The 18,254-nt window shown below is 40.5% G+C and overlaps 1 protein-coding gene across 3 annotated transcripts in view; it reads right to left on the bottom strand.

The window, feature by feature from the left end:
* LOC117301182 (twitchin-like) overlaps positions 1-18,254 on the bottom strand; it is a 106,023-nt gene that overhangs the window by 33,734 nt on the left and 54,035 nt on the right. For all 3 annotated transcript variants that reach the window (XM_033785084.1, XM_033785085.1, XM_033785086.1), the window contains 16 exons: positions 17,168-17,467; positions 16,212-16,514; positions 13,890-14,053; positions 12,027-12,180; positions 10,966-11,247; positions 9,394-9,690; positions 7,882-8,184; positions 7,366-7,535; positions 7,061-7,184; positions 6,354-6,505; positions 5,580-5,727; positions 4,858-5,006; positions 3,684-3,834; positions 2,134-2,238; positions 1,370-1,567; positions 366-477 (listed from right to left, as the gene is read on the bottom strand). In XM_033785084.1, the coding sequence (XP_033640975.1) occupies positions 366-477; positions 1,370-1,567; positions 2,134-2,238; positions 3,684-3,834; positions 4,858-5,006; positions 5,580-5,727; positions 6,354-6,505; positions 7,061-7,184; positions 7,366-7,535; positions 7,882-8,184; positions 9,394-9,690; positions 10,966-11,247; positions 12,027-12,180; positions 13,890-14,053; positions 16,212-16,514; positions 17,168-17,467 (3,112 nt within the window). The remainder of the gene's footprint in view (positions 1-365; positions 478-1,369; positions 1,568-2,133; positions 2,239-3,683; positions 3,835-4,857; positions 5,007-5,579; positions 5,728-6,353; positions 6,506-7,060; positions 7,185-7,365; positions 7,536-7,881; positions 8,185-9,393; positions 9,691-10,965; positions 11,248-12,026; positions 12,181-13,889; positions 14,054-16,211; positions 16,515-17,167; positions 17,468-18,254) is intronic.

Raw genomic sequence — 18,254 nt, 5'->3', positions numbered from 1 at the left:
AATATATATTAGCATAAAAACTTCCTAATGAGCAGTAAGAGCTGTTGTTAGTATAACATATTGTGAGAAATGGGTCCCTCTGATGTAACAGAGGTTTGGAGAAAGAAGTAATTTCTCATTGAAATCATACAATACTTTGAGCCTGAAGCCTTTTATGAGGCATCTGGGAAAGCACACAAATTTGTGCAACAAGGGTGTTTTTTCTTTTATTATTTTCGTGCAAATTCAAAGACCTATTAAGTCAAAATTTCACAGATTTGTTATTTTGTGCTTATGTTGGTGAGAATAATCGTCTTTGACAATAACCAAATGTTTCCAGTGCCTTTCAATATCCAAAGAGTAATGTCCAACTTGGTGAGACTTACCATTTGACAGTCGGTTCTGGATTACCACTAACAGCAACTTCAAACCTTGTTGTATCCCCTTGACATCCTGTGATGTTCTCAGCTCTTCTATCAAAGAATGGAGCCGTTCCCTCTGTAACAATTGACACAGCTAATTATCAATGAAAACTAGACATGCATTGTTATTACAAAACAAATACTGGGGGATTCTGTTGGTGGGACAAAAAATACAAAACTAAACAAATTGAATATACAAAATGCTCAGTTTGGACAAAAACCCAAAAGAAACTTTTTGAAATTGCCATTTGGACGTGTTGGACCTTACAAGGAAAGATGATAGCGGAATATGAGGACAGTGGGTTTTACAGGCAATGTACAGTAATGGTGCTCGTGCCTGTTTCATGGTACTGTACATGGGCATTTTTCAATTGGATCTGCTGATTCTAAAATTAGAACGTTTTCTTAGCTTTATCGGGTGTCTCCGAGTGGTTACTCACTTGAAGGAGTTACAATCCACCTAACGTACTCAAATCCAGTAACTAAATTACTCAAATACCTATGAATGAATCCTTAGCCTTGATGGGTGTTTCCGAGTAGTTGGCTTACTCAAAATAGTTCTATTCTACAGAATTTAATTCGTTTTACCAACTCATACTGAGTGAGTAAATTACTCAAATACTCATCTTTGGCCTTGATGTGGGTTTCTGAGTACTTAGCTCAAATGAAGTAGTTTTATCGTATCAATTAATCAATCAAACGTAATTTGTATAGCGCCTAAATCAAAAAATATAAAGTCATTGAGGCCTCCTGAAACAAGTGGGCTTTCAGAAGTGCCTTGAATGTGTTGAACGATGTTGTGTCCCTGATGTGATTGAGAACTTTATTCAAGAGCTTGGGTCCATATACCGAGAAGGCTTTATCAGCAAAAGTGATGTGACTTGTTCTTGGTACTACAAAGTATGGTGAAGACAATATAATCTGCTTAACCTACTCATACTGAGCGACTCAATTACTTGAATACTCACTGAATGCTTCTTTAGCCTTGATAGGTGTTTCTGAGTGGCTTGGCTCACTTGGTCCTGCAGCATTCTCAGCAATAACTCGTACCTCATACTCTTTCCCATCCTCGAGCCCATCCAGGGTGAATTTGGGTTCCTTGAGTGGGTACCGGTTAGCCTTTTGCCATGTTGGCGCACCAATCTCACGTTTCTCAACCGTGTAGCCTGAGAAACAAATTAACAAAGTTGAAGTTTATTTACAATGCAAAGCTTTAAAGGGACACGTTTTCTTTATTTTTTTTATTTTTTTTATGCAAGTCGCCAGACACACAAGGCCTGAAGGCCATTACAAGGTTTGGGCTACAATTATTTTGTTCCAGAGGCCGTTGCCACGTACTCCGAGGGCTGAAACAGGGTTACCCCTTTACAGTCCATATGGAAGTAGGCTTGGGTATCATCAGTCTGAAGCCTGGCCGGTAGAGTAGAAAGCACTACCTCCCCAATTTTACGTAGCAAGTGTCACAAACGGGATTGGAACCCACACCCTGGTGATCAAACACCAGAGCTTGAATCCGGTGCTCTGAATCGCTCGGCCATGACACGATCTTGGATCGGGCAAGTTGGTCTATGAAAAGTATGCGGCGAGAGCAATGTGTTTATGAATATGAAGTTATTCTTTAGAATAGGAGATCTTAAAAGACGGTTTTTCAAAGTCGGAAAGACAGAATTCCGCCAAAAGTCACAAGAATCTCATCCCTGCAAAGGTTGTCTTTATAAGCGAAGTTACTTACCAGAGATACGACTGCCACCATCTGAAGACGGTGCTGACCAAGTCAGATCAGCAGAGTTTGGAGTAACACTCTCTACTTCAGGTACGCCTGGCTTGTCAGAAACAGCTACAAACAAAAACAATAACAAGTCTTAAAAGGTTCATTACGAAAGTGAACTGTATAAAGCTATTAATCCCAAAGTGGTCTTATGGGAAGAAAGGCTTGCCAACTTTCCAAACAGTAATATCCATGTTTACAGCGCAGAAACAGAACTCACACCCAGTGCTGATTCAAGCTGGAAATAATTTTGGTCTAAAGTAATAAACCACAAGGCAAAGTGGCTGGGTAGGTATTCACTGATTTGGGTTAAAGACACTGGACAATTTTGGTAATTGTCAAAGACCAGTCTTCTCACTTAGTGTATCTCAACATATCGTCACCAATTTCACGAAGGGCCAAAAACCTTAAAATTCGATAAAAAACTGATTTTGATTTTTTTGGTGGATTTGACTATTGTGATCGGGATCTAACTATTTACAAAGTTATAGGTCTCAAAATTGTGTAGTTTCCTAATTACGCTAATTTGATGAATGACAAAAACCTCAAGAACCTGGAATTATGTTTTCACGAAGAGCCAAAAACCTTTTTGGAATTTTTTGTTAAACCTTGCCACGTTGATTGTAAAGCTGGCACAGTGCCAATCATGAGCGCGCCGGCTTTTGCGTTTTCACGACGAGCCAAAAACTTAAAAGGACAAAAAATAAGCACCACCGGGAATTGCGTTTTCACGAAGTGCAGAAAAGTGTATTGCTCTACCACGTGTAATTATCCCTTGGCAAGGTGCCAAAAGTGGGTGCTCCGGCTTTTGCGTTTTCACGAACAGCCAAAAAGTTTATACACGACGTGCTGCACGCAGACCATGTTTTGTAACGTTTTCACGAAAAGAACATTTTGTTAATTAAATAATTACTCATTAATTAAACATGTTAGGGACAAAATTGAAACAGATTTGTATGATTTAGGATCTCTTCTTCCCTGACATGTAAAAAATTCCAAGATTAAATTTCGAATAGTCTACCAACTTGTAGTTTCAAAATTAGCTAAACTTAAAACGCGGTTTTCTCGAAACAGACATTTTTGGCTGCAGGGGACTTTTTAGCCCTTCGTGAAATTGCTGACGATATGCATAAAATAACAAACCTGTGGAAATTTGAACTCAATTGGTCATCCAAGTTGCAAGATAATAATGAAAGAAAAAACACCCTTGTCACGCGAAGTTGTGTGCTTTCAAATGCTTGATTTTGAGACCTCAAAATCTAATTCTGAGGTCTCAAAATCAAATTCCTGAAAAACTACTTCTTTCTCAAAAACTACGTTACTTTAGAGGGAGCCGTTTCTCACAATGTTTTATACTATCAACAGCTCCCCATTACTCGGTACCAAGTAAGGTTTTATGGTAATAACTATTTTGAGTAATTACCAATAGTGTCCACTACCTTTAAAAGAAAAAAGAAACGTTTGTGAGAGTTATTAGATATTTTGAAAGAGACAAAACCTAACAGTGAACTTACAGTATTGAGGTTTAGGGATGACAGCGTTGGATGGTCTGCTCGGGGGACTCAGTCCAGCCGAGTTCTTAGCAATCACTCGGAACTCATACTCATTTGTCTCTTTCAGATTACTCAAGGATAGCCTGGTGTCCTTTACCAAGTAACTATTGCACTGTGGAATACAATCAAACAAGACTTTTACCAGGCTAGGTTACTCAAGGATAGCCTGGTGTCCTCAAGTTACCATTGCAATGTGTGATACGATCAAATAAGAGTATTATTTGGCTAGTTTACTCAGAGTGGCCTGGTGTCCTTTACCAAGTAACTGTTGCACTGAGTGTTACAATCAATTAAGAGTATTGCCAGGCTATGTTACTCAGAGTAGCCTGGTGTCCTTTACAAAGTCACTATTGCACTGTGTAATACAATCAAGTAAGAGTATTGCCAGGCTAGATGTAGGTTACTCAGAATAGCCTGGTGTCCTTTACCAAGTAACTGTTGCACTGTGTAATACAATCAAATAAGAGTATCGCCAGGCTAGGGTACTTAAGATAAATTTTATATAGGATTTGAGGCATTGCATGGTGAGGTATCGATATATATTTGGTTTGCGGTAATACCATGTGTGTATCTAATGCCTGGTAGAGTTTGTTCTTAGAGAACTGTCTTGCTTTATTCTACCACCGCAGAGTAGATGTTCGGGGGTTCGGGAGACTTCTCAGTTCTGAAAAGAACTGTCCTGCTTTTTTAACTATTACCCGGGCGGCTGGTACAGAAAATAGGCTGGGACTACTACTTTAGCTTATAGGATCGTGATTAACTGTACTACCGCAGAGTAGTAAATTTCGTTTTCAGCAGCCGGTACAGCAATGGTTTTAATAGCTGATTTGTTTGTATCAGAATAAATAATATCTTAATTTGTTTTTACCAATACTTGAATGTGTATTATTACTTGAAACTTTCTTGAGTCCAGTGAAAAAAATCCCTAGAATTAATTAGGTGGGACTCGAACCCAAGACCTTTGTCATTCCAGACCACAACTATACACTGTGTACACAGTGCTTAACACACATCAGTGTATGGGGTAACTCTCATAATAGTACAAAAGAATGTTATCTATCTACCGGTACATTGTATTTTGTAACCCGATCCAGATATCGTTGATGCAGCGATGATGACTTAAATAGTAACGTACCTGAACCCAATCCATATCTGGTTCTCTCTTCTCAACATTATATCCAGCAATCTTTGCTCCTCCGTCGTTATGAGGTGCTTCCCAAGTCATGCTGACGAACCCTCGATCTACCTCCTCAATCACAGGCTTACCAGGGGCGTCAGAAACATCTAAATATCAGATGATCAACATTCAACCAAATTGTGGTAACAACATTTTAAGTTATCACACAAGCCTCAGAGGAATACAGGAAAGTAAAGCGCTTCTGAGCACCATATCCAATACAGCCGAAGGGCGTGTTGGATATTGGACTCAAACGTGCTATAATTCCAGTGCCTATAACAATTTGACACAATTGCGCAACTTTTGAATTTTCATTAACTTATAAGCTCTATCAAGGAAACAAGCCTGCTTGAAGGTAAATAATTGTATCTACTTTCGTGGTGTAGAATGAGTTGTTACATGTATGTACATTTTTTGTATGCAAGTTCGCCCCAAACAAGGCTAAAAGCTACTCTTGGTAAGGGGCTTCTAAAAGAACAATACGAAAGATGAAACGTACTCAGGAGCTGAAGGTAGGAATTGATATTATCCTCTTTAAACAGTTTAGATTGTAGAATAGATGGAAACATGCACAAGGCAAGGAGTTCCAAAGACATGCAGTATGTGGACCAAAGCTGTTGGTCTATCAATTCAGTTAAATTAATTTGACTATCAATTTGAAACAATGTTCAATAATTTACCGTATGGATTCTTAGCGACTACTGCTGTGGATTGTTCCAATGGTTCACCGACACCATACTGGTTCTCCGCTCTGACACGGAAGAAATACTGCTGCCCTTCATCGAGATCTCCCACGTTGTAGTTTGGTACCCGAACAAAACTAGTCACCTAGAAAGAATCAAACAGAAAACAGTAACAAAAGACCTCTAACACAGTAGTTTTGCTTTGCAGAAAAGTTTTACAGAATGTTTTTGTTTAAGCAGCTGGGCCCAACTTCAATGAGATGCTTAAGCACAAAAAGAAGCTAAGCACAAAACAATAATGGCTACCACAAACAGGTTACCAGCCCAAATACCAATCTCATGTACAATTAATGAATGGTTTTCTGCTAAATTGTTTTAGCAGAAATTTTTCAGCCATCATTTTCTGTGTTAGAGGGTCTTTAAAAATCTTGCCAAAGGATTTGAAACAAAATGATGCTAGAACAAGCAGCACGGCCCGACTGCTCGATTCAGACACACTGTATATGACATGGACCCAATTTCATAGAGCTGCTCAGCACAAAAAATTTGCTTAGCATAAAATGTCTTCCTTGATAAAAACAGGATTACCAACCAAATTTCCTTGTGATTTTCAGGATAAGCAAACAACAGTTGAATACCAGAAACAAGCAGTATGCAACAAATGGATATTTAGTTGGTAATCCTGTTTTAGTCAAGGCAGAAATTTCCTGCTAAACAAAATTGTGCTTAGCAGATCTATGAAATTGGGCCATGATCAGCCCAAAATCCTACCTTGTTCCAGCTACGTACACCTTCTCTCTTTTCCACCACATAGTTGGTGATACGGCTACCTCCATCATCCTTGGGTGGGTTCCATGCCAATTTGGCTGACTCTGCTGTGACATCAGTTACCTCTAACGGAGCCTCTGGAGGACCAGGCTTGTCTATAAACACAAATAAGCAGCAATGATTGAACAAACAACTTCCAGAGTAATTTTCCATTAGTCAATCAGGGTGAACAAAGAAGCATTGACTAGAATGGGATTTGAAACTGTGACCTCTTGAATAAAGGGTTTGATAACTTTTGTAGATAACAATTGTGGCCAAGACATGAATCCCCACTCACTGTGAATGAAGATGTACGTAATATAATTCACCTGAAGAAGTTTCAGCTTCATAAGTACATGTAGTCGAGTTTTTTAGAGAAAAAAAAGTAAAAATCACAGACCAATGTTTTTTAAGAGTCGAGTAAATCTGTTGTACATGCTATAATAATTGTTGTCGCAATTGGTGAAATTGTTTTACTCATTTCTCAAAAACTAATATTTCAAGGGAAGCTTTCTACCATCACTATCTTTCAACCGTGTAAGTTTAAATATAAATGAAAAATCAATACATAAAAAAGTAAAAAATGGTAAAAACTCATCACATAGTTATATAAGAAAAGAAAATTATAAAGATCGTATATTGCTAAGTCTAGTATCTAGCCTCCTACTTACCTACAACAGTGACTCTCAGACTGCATGTATCAGCACCTTCATTATTTCTCAATGTAACTGTGTATTTCCCGCTGTCAGAGCGCTCAGATCTCTTGCATGAAATGGTTTCTGTTTCAGGGCTTTCCTATAATAAATGTAACAACAACATTTTCATATGTTCATATTTTCAGGTCCACCAAATGTAAGATGCCTATGATTTTTTTTCACATAGCTCAGGAAAGTACCGAGTATGCAGTGCTCAATAGACATCGGTGTGCGGGTAAAAACAAATTATAAGCACAGATTTGTTGTAATATTTGACGTACCTCTACATTGAAGCGACCACCAAAGGAGACCTCGGCACCACCTTTGTCGTCTTGTGTCATAGTGACATGAGGTGCTGGAGTACTCTCAAATGGTATATCAACTCTGAATGGTTCACCGGCTAGAACGGTGACGTCTTTACTGCGGGAATCACCACGAATCTTAGGTTTCACTGTAACAATAAAACAATACATTGTGCTGTTAGATATAAGCTGCTGTAACTGTGAAAGTCAGAATATCTGAATTATATTAATGAAAACTATAGAAAATAACAGGACGAAAAAGGGACAAATGTGAGGGTAGATCTGTTACAGAAGGCGGCGCTTTCAAAATCTGACAAGCTAGATTTAGTTTAAATGTGGACAAAATACCATTGATCTTCTCTAAATTCCGAACAGTGCCTTTAAAGATTTGTTGTTTTAGGCATATTATGTTCGGATACACCAAGTGAGAAAAACTGTTCTTTGACAATAACCGAACACATCCAGTTCCTTTAAGGATTTGAGTAATAATTTTACCTGAGGGTGGAGCAGCCGTAATGGCTTCACTAGCTTCACTCGGCCTTCCCGGTCCAGCCTCATTCTGAGCAGTCACTCTGAACTCATAATCTGTTCCTTCGTTCAGCTTCGGCACAGAGCAACTCGTGTCCTTCACTGGCGCCCTGGTAGCAGGGGACCATTTTGTCATACCAGCTTCACGTTTCTCAACGATGTAGCTTGAGATGGGGTTGCCACCGTCGTGGGTTGGTGGCTTCCATGCAATGCTGATGGCTGTGCGGTCGGTCTGGGTTGCTTGAGGGGCTTGGGGGGCTCCAGGAGCATCTAAAGAGAAAAGCAGATGTCAATCCTAAATTATTATTCTACTTCCCTTAAATGGTTTTGGGACTCAAAATAAATTCCCACAGATTTATATTAAACTTAAACGGTTTGATAATGATGGTAAAAAACTTCCCTTAAAATTAAACTAGTGCTTTAGTTTTGAGAAATGATTAAAACAATGTCACAAAAATGAGTTTTGTCTCATGAGACAAAAATCAGTTGAGCATGTACAACGTATTTACCAGTACTGGTATTATACGACTTTCCTGAAAACTTTTATATTTACTTATTTATTTACTTGTGAAGCCAATGACTTTCAGAAAAATGACAAAGAAGGAAGTTTCAGTTTTAAAAATGGCCACAGGATCTCCTCTCACCCCATAAAATAAGAACGGATAAACCAGAGGTCGGGTTGGCGTAGAGGTATCTTTCCCCACCTTCCACCTCTAGGACCCTGGTTCGAATCATGCCAGGAGCCCTGGATTGGGTTGTCAGTCCCTACCCGACTGCGTGGGTTTTGCCCTGGAATACTTCTCGGGGGGGTTTTTCCTCCAACATCTAAAATGGAAACTTCTTTCCAGGCCCCAATTTCATAAGCACAAACAGTAGCTAAGCATGAAAAAAATTGAATACGCTTACTAGAATAAGGTTACCAACGAATCTACCTTGTCACAAAATGTTTATTTTCCGAATGGTACCTTGCTCATTTCTGCTTAGTAGCTCTATGAAATTGGGCCCCTGTTTGCTCTGTTGGCTAGTAAAGTGGTTAAGTTCACTTTTCTAAGAGTAAATGGCTTAAAGGCAGTGGACACTATTGGTAATTACTCAAAATAATTATTAGCATAAAACCTCATTTGGTAACAAGTAATGGGGAGAGGTTGATAATATAAAACATTGTGAGAAACGGCTCCCTCTGAAGTGAGGTAGTTTTCGAGAAAGATGTAGACCTCAGATTAAGAATTTGAGGTGACGAAATCAAGCACCTGAAAGCACACAACTTAGTGTGACCAGGGTGTTTTTTCTTTCATTATTATCTCGCAAGTTCGAGTAAAGTGATTGAGTTCACTTTTTTAAGAGTCAATGGCTTTGTTACCAGTACAAATGAAAACAAAAGAAATAAATGAAATTAAAACAAAACCTATCCCAGGTATTTATGAATGTATTTTAACTATTTCACTATAACTGCCTGATTTTTTGTCCCAAAAAACTCACCAAATGGATGCTTAGCAATGATGGGTTCACTCAGCAATGGCTTACTAGAGCCATACTGGTTCTCAGCACTGACTCTAAACATGTACTCAGTCCCTTGTTGTAGATTGCGTACTTTGATGTTCGGTGTAGCGCAGAAACTGCTGACCTTATTCCACGTGCCGGTGTCGCCATCTTTCTTCTCCACGATGTAGTTCTCAACGTCGTCTGGGCCGTCTTTAGGTGGTCTCCAGGAGAGGGAGGCGGAGTCTGGGGTGATGTTGAACACCTTGAGGGGACCCTCTGGGGTATCGGGTGCATCTGGGGGTAGGAATGGGATAAATTGTATGCCATTGTTTAAAGGGTTGGGGGTACATCTGGGTTTAGAATGGGGTCAATTGTGTAATAACAGTAAACCGCTTGAGGGGACCCTCTGGGGGTATCGGGTGCATCTGGGGGTAGGAATGGGATAAATTGTATGCCATTGTTTAAAGGGTTGGGGTACATCTGGGTTTAGAATGGGGTCAATTGTGTAATAACAGTAAACCGCTTGAGGGGACCCTCTGGGGGTATCGGGTGCATCTGGGGGTAGGAATGGGATATATTGTATGCCATTGTTTAAAGGGTTGGGTTACATCTGGGTTCAGAATGGGGTCAATTGTGTAATAACAGTAAACCGCTTGAGGGGACCCTCTGGGGTATCGGGTGCATCTGGGGGTAGGAATGGGATCAATTGTATGCCATTGTTTAAAGGGTTGGGGTACATCTGGGTTTAGAATGGGGTCAATTGTGTAATAACAGTAAACCGCTTGAGGGGACCCTCTGGGGGTATCGGGTGCATCTGGGGGTAGGAATGGGATAAATTGTATGCCATTGTTTAAAGGGTTGGGTTACATCTGGGTTCAGAATGGGGTCAATTGTGTAATAACAGTAAACCGCTTGAGGGGACCCTCTGGGGTATCGGGTGCATCTGGGGGTAGGAATGGGATCAATTGTATGCCATTGTTTAAAGGGTTGGGGTACATCTGGGTTTAGAATGGGGTCAATTGTGTAATAACAGTAAACCGCTTGAGGGGACCCTCTGGGGGTATCGGGTGCATCTGGGGATAGGAATGGGATAAATTGTATGCCATTGTTTAAAGAGAAGGTACAATGTATACCTTTGGTAATCACTCTCAAAATTAACGGCAACAAAAACTCACTGATTAGAAGCCTGCAACAGCTTTCGATAGCATTTTGAGAAACATTTCACCTTGAAGTAATGTGGTTATACCCCCAATGTTGAATCTGTGAAGCGCTTCTGTCAGAAACATCTCCTAGATTGTGAATTCCTATTAGGGATTATTCTGCCTGTAAGGACGTATATTCACTCTGAATTTTTGGAGGTGTCTCAAAATCGCAGGTTAGTTTTATTGTATATTGTGTATAGGACTAAAACAATCGAACAGTTAAAAAAAACAAAGGTATACTTAGCTCTTAAAACGCCTACTGGAGCAAACAACAAAAATGCTACTTTACTCGTACATGTATATAATATAATGTTTTTGTTTATCCTTTCTTTCAATCATGACGACACAGCTCCTTTAAATAACTTACCCAGAACAACCACTTTGACCTTTCCAGTATCACTCCCAGCGCTGTTCTTCAGTGTAATAGTATAGCGCCCTCCATTAGAACGCCGCGCGCTCTCAACAATCAATGCAGTCACATCATGAGTTGATTTGATGATCGAACGACCATCCTCCTTCACTGGAGCCCCGTTCAGCTCCCAGGTTATTTCAGGTTTGGGTACTCCCGTGAAGTTGAGCTTGAAGTCGAAGCTATCACCACCTTTGACCTTGATGTCTTTCAGTGAGGAGATGTCCAAGACGGGACGCTCTGAAATGTAGAAAAAAAGAAGATAGACATTGTAAAGGCGGTGCCAATCAGCCAACAGAGGGCACTAAAACTACTCTACAGAGCCTCTACAAGGGCCGTAGCCTGAACATCTGACGTCACATTTCGAGACTCCTGATTTACGCCACAGCTCTGCTGTTGAGCCGACATACATAATCACCTTTGACCTGGCATAATTTCACATGGCCTTCATGATTCTTGAGATTCGCATTCAAATCCGATGTACATACAAATAAAGCCAACAGATGTCCTTATCCTTATCTTAAATGCTGATTTGGGAGCCAATGCCAAGACCAGAGACAACTGAGGCCATGACCTCCTTCCCCTCCCTGTAATGTCAGGCTGGTTTTGTTCCCTTTTCTTTCAAGTACTAACAAATATTAATAACCAGTTTTTATATAGCACTTTTCACACCCGAGAGCTTCTCAAAGCGCTTCTGACATTATAACCCCTGGTCACTTAGCCTTAAATCATTCCTTAAACCATCTCAACTCTCTGGGGAGTATACAGCCTGTGCAACAATTGTGTGCGCTACTAGGCTAAACCAATCACAAGAACCATTTAGTACCCATTTACCCCTGGGTGGAGAGAAGCAACTATAGTTAAGTGTCTTGCTCAGGGACACAAGTGTCACGGCTGGGATTCGAACCCACGTTCTGCTGAGTATTACAGTTCCTCGTTCTTTTATGCCAACTAGGAATCAGTGCCAATATGGAATATTCTATCATTGCATTAGTGTAAAGGGCTGTTGTTATCTTTACCTGGTCTATCTTCAGCAGTCACAGCTGGTGTTGGTGTGCTTGGTTTGCCCGGCGGCCCAGCCTCTGTATTGGCTCGTACTCTGAACTCATATTGTTCCCCCTCTTCAAGATCAGGTACGATAGCTTGCTCTTCCTTTGGTGATACTTTGACAGCCTGCGATAAAAGTAAACAATTAGCTGAACAGACCATATGCATAGACGCCATCCAGCCGCTTCATCATGAATGGCCGCTTTTTTACCTCTAGGTGAGGGCGCCCTACTGATATGACATCATGTGCATAAGGTCTATAGATTAATTTTGTTTATTCTCACTTAAATTATTTCCCTAATTGGTCTTTTTTTGTTCTCTCTTATTACTAAACCCCTGCTCTACACAATCTTTATTTTTGGCTGACTTTTGTTTTGTTGTTGTCTGCTTGTTTGTCTGTCTTTCTGTCATGTTAGGCATCCCTCCTAAAGCTCTGCGTTCCGGGATTTGCCCTCATATCACTTCCTCTTTAACTTCTTGTTTTATTATATGGCCATTTTGTATGCCTTAGTTTACTTATTATACATTGTATATTTTCTGCATGCACTTCTGTATTTTCCTCTTTCTGTGATACGGAAATAAATGTTGTATAGATGAATGAATCGCACATACAACACAGTGTCATCGACTGCCAAATTTGATTATATTAACCAATGAAAAAGTGTATAAGCTGCGAACAACTCTCAGCCAATGTCACCGTGGTCAAGTGGTAAGACTGCAGGACTTGCAATCACAAGGTTGTGGGTTCGAATCCCCCAGCTAACCGCTGATTTCACAATGACTAGAATAAATATTGTCGTCTTGTTACTGAATCACAACTTCAATGTTTGTTGAGAGAGATTGGCTATTGCGAGCTTGGTGTTATATCCCTTTGTGGGAGTTTGCTGAGTTCCCATGGAGAGAAAATCAAACAAACAAACAAACAAACAATGATAGTCTTACACGCATGCACGTTTCATCAAAGATGGTGGTCAATTGGAAAATGAGTGCTGCACAAAATTTAATTCGACCTTGGAGCCCCTTCACAGGTTCACCAACAAATCTCTTCTTAAAGGAACATTACAGAATTGGTAAGAAAAAAAACTGGTCAAAGATCATAGATTTACATAAAACTTACACGTTCTAATGATGATGCTGGTAAAAAAAGAAATCCCTTTAAATATTTCCGTCTGAAATGTCATACTTGAAGAAAAATAAATAAAACTAATTCCTGTTTGGAGTTTATCGCTCAGTGAGCTTTTTATTCATTTTTTTTAATCGATGTCATGTACAATGTGTAATGAGTTTTTAAATATTTTCTTATGACCCAGATGGCAGATCGATCTCAAACTTCTACAGGTTTGCCAGTTTATGTATACGGTGGATTACATAAAGTGCACATAAACTGTTTTGTTAGCAAAAACCAAGTCTGTTATGTTTATTTAAAGGCACTGGACAACTTTGGTAATTGTCAAAGACCAGTATTCTCTCTTGGTGTATCTCAGCATATGCATAAAATAACAAACCTGTGAAAATTTGAACTCAATCGGCCGTCAAAGTTGCGAAATAATAATTGAAGAAAAAACACCCTTGTCACATAAAGTTGTGTGCTTTCAGATGCTTGATTTTGAGACATCAGCTGAGGTCTCAAAATCAATTCAAATATTTTACTGAGAAATTACTTCTTGCTCAAAAACTGCGTTGCTTCAGATGAAGCCGTTTATCACAATGTTTATATACTGTCAACAACCCTCCATTACTTGTTACCAAGTAAGTTTTTATGTTAACAATTATTTTGAGTAATTACCAATAGTGTCCAGTGCCTTTAATTTAAAAGAATGGTAATTTTTATTTACCTCTACCCAGTCACCCTTGTGACCACTGTCTGGAACCTTGCGTTTCTCAACCACGTAGTCAATAATTTTAGATCCACCATCAGACACTGGTCTTGTCCAAGAAACACCAATGTGATCCTTGCGGACTTTATCAACTGATGGACGCCCTGGTGCATCAGCCGGCACTAAAAGACAAAATATGGAACTTTATTATATATAATGACTAGGGTAAATGGCCGTAGCTTTCGATCCAAACCGGACCTTCTTCAGAGGCATGAAGAAGAAGAATTTTATTATGTAACATGGGTCAAGGGATGAATAGTCGATATTAGCTCCCCAAGGTATTGGAAAATGACAAACTAGTTTCTGAGGCGAAGCTGCGAGAAACTAGTTCGTCAACTCCCAATACCGTTCCATGATCATAAAGCACATAACAAGTAGAATATCACCCAGACTGCCCGGTAACGCACATGGTAAATGTGCATGACAAGTAGACTAAAAAGACAGTTTCTCTACTCCTGTTGGTGGAGAGCGTGTCACGTGGAAGTGTTTAAACTGACCAGTGTTTATAACCGGCTGGCTTCCGAGTGTCGGCGCGCAAGATTATCACGCGGAACACGCAATTCATAGCTATGTAACATTATCAATATAAACCACAAGGGAAACTGACTGGGTAACTTTTCAAAAGATTTTTGGGGTTGAACAAAGAATTGACTAGAGTGGGATTCCAACCAACGACCTCCGGATTAACGTGCCGGCGCTCTACCAACTGAGCTATCCAGCCCTATATTGGCGGTGTCCCTATTTTGTCAATATCTTTGTTCGGGGGTGCCAGTCATAAGCCATACAACCGTTAACTGCCGTGTAGCCAGGGATCACACCCAAATTACGATACAACTTGGGAAGCGGCAGCTAGGGGATCACCTAAAGGGGATGCGATTTTTTGTTTCAGATATCAATATAAACCACAAGGGAAACTGACTGGGTAACTTTTGAAAAGATTTTTGGGGTTGAACAAAGAATTGACTAGAGTGGGATTCCAACCAACGACCTCCGGATTAACGTGCCGGCGCTCTACCAACTGAGCTATCTAGCCCTATTCTGGCGGTGTCCCTATTTTGTCAATATCTTTGTTCGGGGGTGCCAGTCAGAAGCCATACAACCGTTAACTGCCGTGTAGCCAGAGATCACACCCAAATTACGATACAACCTGGTAAGCGGCAGCCAGGGGATCACCTTAAGGGGATGCGACTTTTTGTTTCAGATATCAATATAAACCACAAGGGAAACTGACTGGGTAACTTTTGAAAAGATATTTGGGGTTGAACAAAGAATTGACTAGAGTGGGATTCGAACCAACGACCTCCGGATTAACGTGCCGGCGCTCTACCAACTGAGCTATCTCGCCCTATATTGGCGGTGTCCCTACCAATATAGGGCTAGATAGAGCGCCACACTCCGGTGAACCCACACTCCGGTGACTGCAACAGAACTTGAATTCGATGCTCTTAACCACTCAGCCATGACACTCTATACTCAGAAAATGGATTTTTTTTTTAAGTCTAACAAAGAATGACTCTATGTAGAATTTGCGCTTATGGCTAAGGCTACAACCGGATCCCTGCGTCATCATGTGTTGAAGTATAGGATGTCCTTAGTAACACCTTCAGCAACAGCCGTATCTTGGCCCCTTCATGGCAAAACAGCCCAACTCGAAAAATGACATTTTTTAGGGCAAAACAGCTTATCTGCATTAATTCATACAAAGGACGGATTTGTGAAGAATATATGAATACCATAGAGTTATATTATAAGAATGAGAGGGTGCACTGGCCTATATATGTGACCCGGCATGCGCGCATTTTACGTTGACAAAACAGCCATCTAACAGCGGTGTTCGTGCGGCCATTTGTAAGTTGAACAAACAACATCGCGTGAGCGTTCAATAAAAAAACTCAGAACGTGTATTTCTTATTCAACGCGCGTACAGAATGGCGCGCTTGTCATCTTGCGGTCCCGTCGCGTTTGTGCAAGCAGCATAACCAGTGCGCCCTCTAGTTCTTATATATAACTCTATGATGAAAACCAAAACCCACCGCAGAAAAATGTATGCTGCCATTGAATGTGAATCTGTTAAAATTGATGGCTTCTTGCAGGTAAGATTTGAGTTATGAAGCTTTGAAAATTTTCCGCCCCAGAAACAGGCCTTAATATGAAGCACTCTTTATCTGTGTACAGCACAGTGGAAGAGTCCTATGTAGGGCTAGGACGACCCCCAGACCATCCAGACAAAGTAGTTAACAAGAGGAACAAACACACACAAAGTATAAAAAAATATCTTACGAATTGGTGCTTTTGCAACGACGGATTCCGTAGCTCTGCTTGGCTTCCCTGGTCCTGCCTCATTCAAGGCAATCACTCTAAACTGGTACTCTTGCCCCTCGGCAAGACCAGGTACAGTGTAGCTCTCCTCCTTGGTTGGGTAGGAGTTAGCTGGTGACCATTTATTGCTGTCTGTTGGCCGGTACTCAACGACGTAACCGGTAACTGGGCTACCACCATCATTGAGAGGGGACGACCAGCTGAGGGCCGCTGAGTTACGATCGATAGCATCGATCTTAGGTACACTGGGTGAATCAGGCTCATCTAGAATAAAAGTTGAGAGTTCTTGTTATATTTAGTACTTGAAACTTTGCATAGTGGAAGTATAACTAAGAGAGGTTTGCTGTAACACCATGCGAAAGTCTCTTTTCTGAAAAAATAAACCCGATGTTAAACGACTCAACGTTTCAATCAATTTGTCTGACCGCCTTCTTCGTTCTCCAATGGTTCTCCTGAAGATTATCAGAGCATAAGGATCGAATCCTTAAGTCAGTAACCACCATTTTATTTCACTGGAACCAACACTATTCAAAGAGAGCTATTAACATGGTGTTAAAAATTTCAGTGGGCAAGCCTAATGAAACAAGACCCATAAGCAGAAAACAGGCTACCAGCCATATACTTCAACTTGGTTCCTGCTAATCATCATAACTCATATGTTCAGCAAATCTATCTTACGTTCCAATGGGCTGGGGTAAAAACAGGCATGATACTTGGTCATTGGAAAAAAGGTAGGAATGTTTTATCAAGTACAAGGGCTGGCCTACTGTACACAAGGTTTAGGCTCTAACACACTTGTAAGGGCCTATTTATAATAACAAACAAAAATTAAGGGTATAAAAATCGGAAAACAGACTAAAATAGGAGGAATTTTTGCCTATCCAACAACAGAGTTCAAAGTTCAAGGGGTCACTTACCGAATGGCAGTTTGATCTTGACCTGTCTACCATCCAGAGGCTCGCTGACTCCGTACTGATTGACGGCAGAAACACGGAACGCGTAATCGTTATGATTGATGAGATTCTTGACGGTGTATCCGCCCTGAGATGCCGAGCTCGTAACCTTACTCCAGTTGTCACGGTTACCGTCACGCTGCTCGATGACGTACCCGGTGATGGTTCCATTCCCATCATGCTCTGGGGGATTCCAAGTCAACTTGACTGAGTCCTTCTGGAACTCGGAGTAATCCAATGGAGCCTTGGGCGCAAGAGGAGGGCCTTAGAAGGAAAACACAACATCAGAAATTAAATACTTCACACTTTTTATCTTTGGTTACAAATTGTACAGTTTGGGGTGAATAAAGAAAATTTGACAACAGGATCTGAACCAGCAACCTCCAGATTATCAACTAGACCGAGTCCTTCTGGAACTCAGAGTAATCTAATGGGGCCTTGGGCGCAAAAGGAAAACAAAACACCAGAAATTAAATACTTCACACTTCTTATGTATCTTTAAGTACAAATTATACAGTTCGGGGGTACATGTATATCAAGGAGAGGGATTTGAACCAGCAACCTCCAGATAATCAACTTGACCCAGTCCAACTGAAACTAAATCTAAAAAGTAATCTAGTGGAGCCTTTGGGCGCAAGAGGAGGGCCTTGGAAAGAAAAACACAACATGAGCGTATAAATATTTAACATTTCTTATCTTTGCTTACAAATTATACAGTTTGGGGGTACATGTACATATAAAGTAAAATTTACTAGAAGAGGATTTGAACCAGCAACCTCCAGATTAACAATCTCTAGTGTCCTACCTACGGAGCCATTCTGCAAAAACGCTTCATTGTACACTAGAGTCAACATTTGATAAATACTGAACTGTATGGCAATGAACCAAATCTATCCACTAAAATACAACAGTGCATATGAGACTCGCAGGGCACTCATACAGAAACATCAAAGAACTCAGATTATCACCTGGTCACCAAAACATGGAAGGAGAAACATGGGAAGACAGAAGCTCAGCTATGGGTGCGTTCCCTTAGCTTCCCTGTGTCTTA

This window comes from Asterias rubens, chromosome 16 (assembly GCF_902459465.1).
Source record: "Asterias rubens chromosome 16, eAstRub1.3, whole genome shotgun sequence".
Classification (NCBI taxonomy): Eukaryota; Metazoa; Echinodermata; class Asteroidea; order Forcipulatida; family Asteriidae; genus Asterias; species Asterias rubens.
Note: the sequence above shows the minus strand (reverse complement) of the source record. Positions and strands in the feature narration are given on the sequence as shown.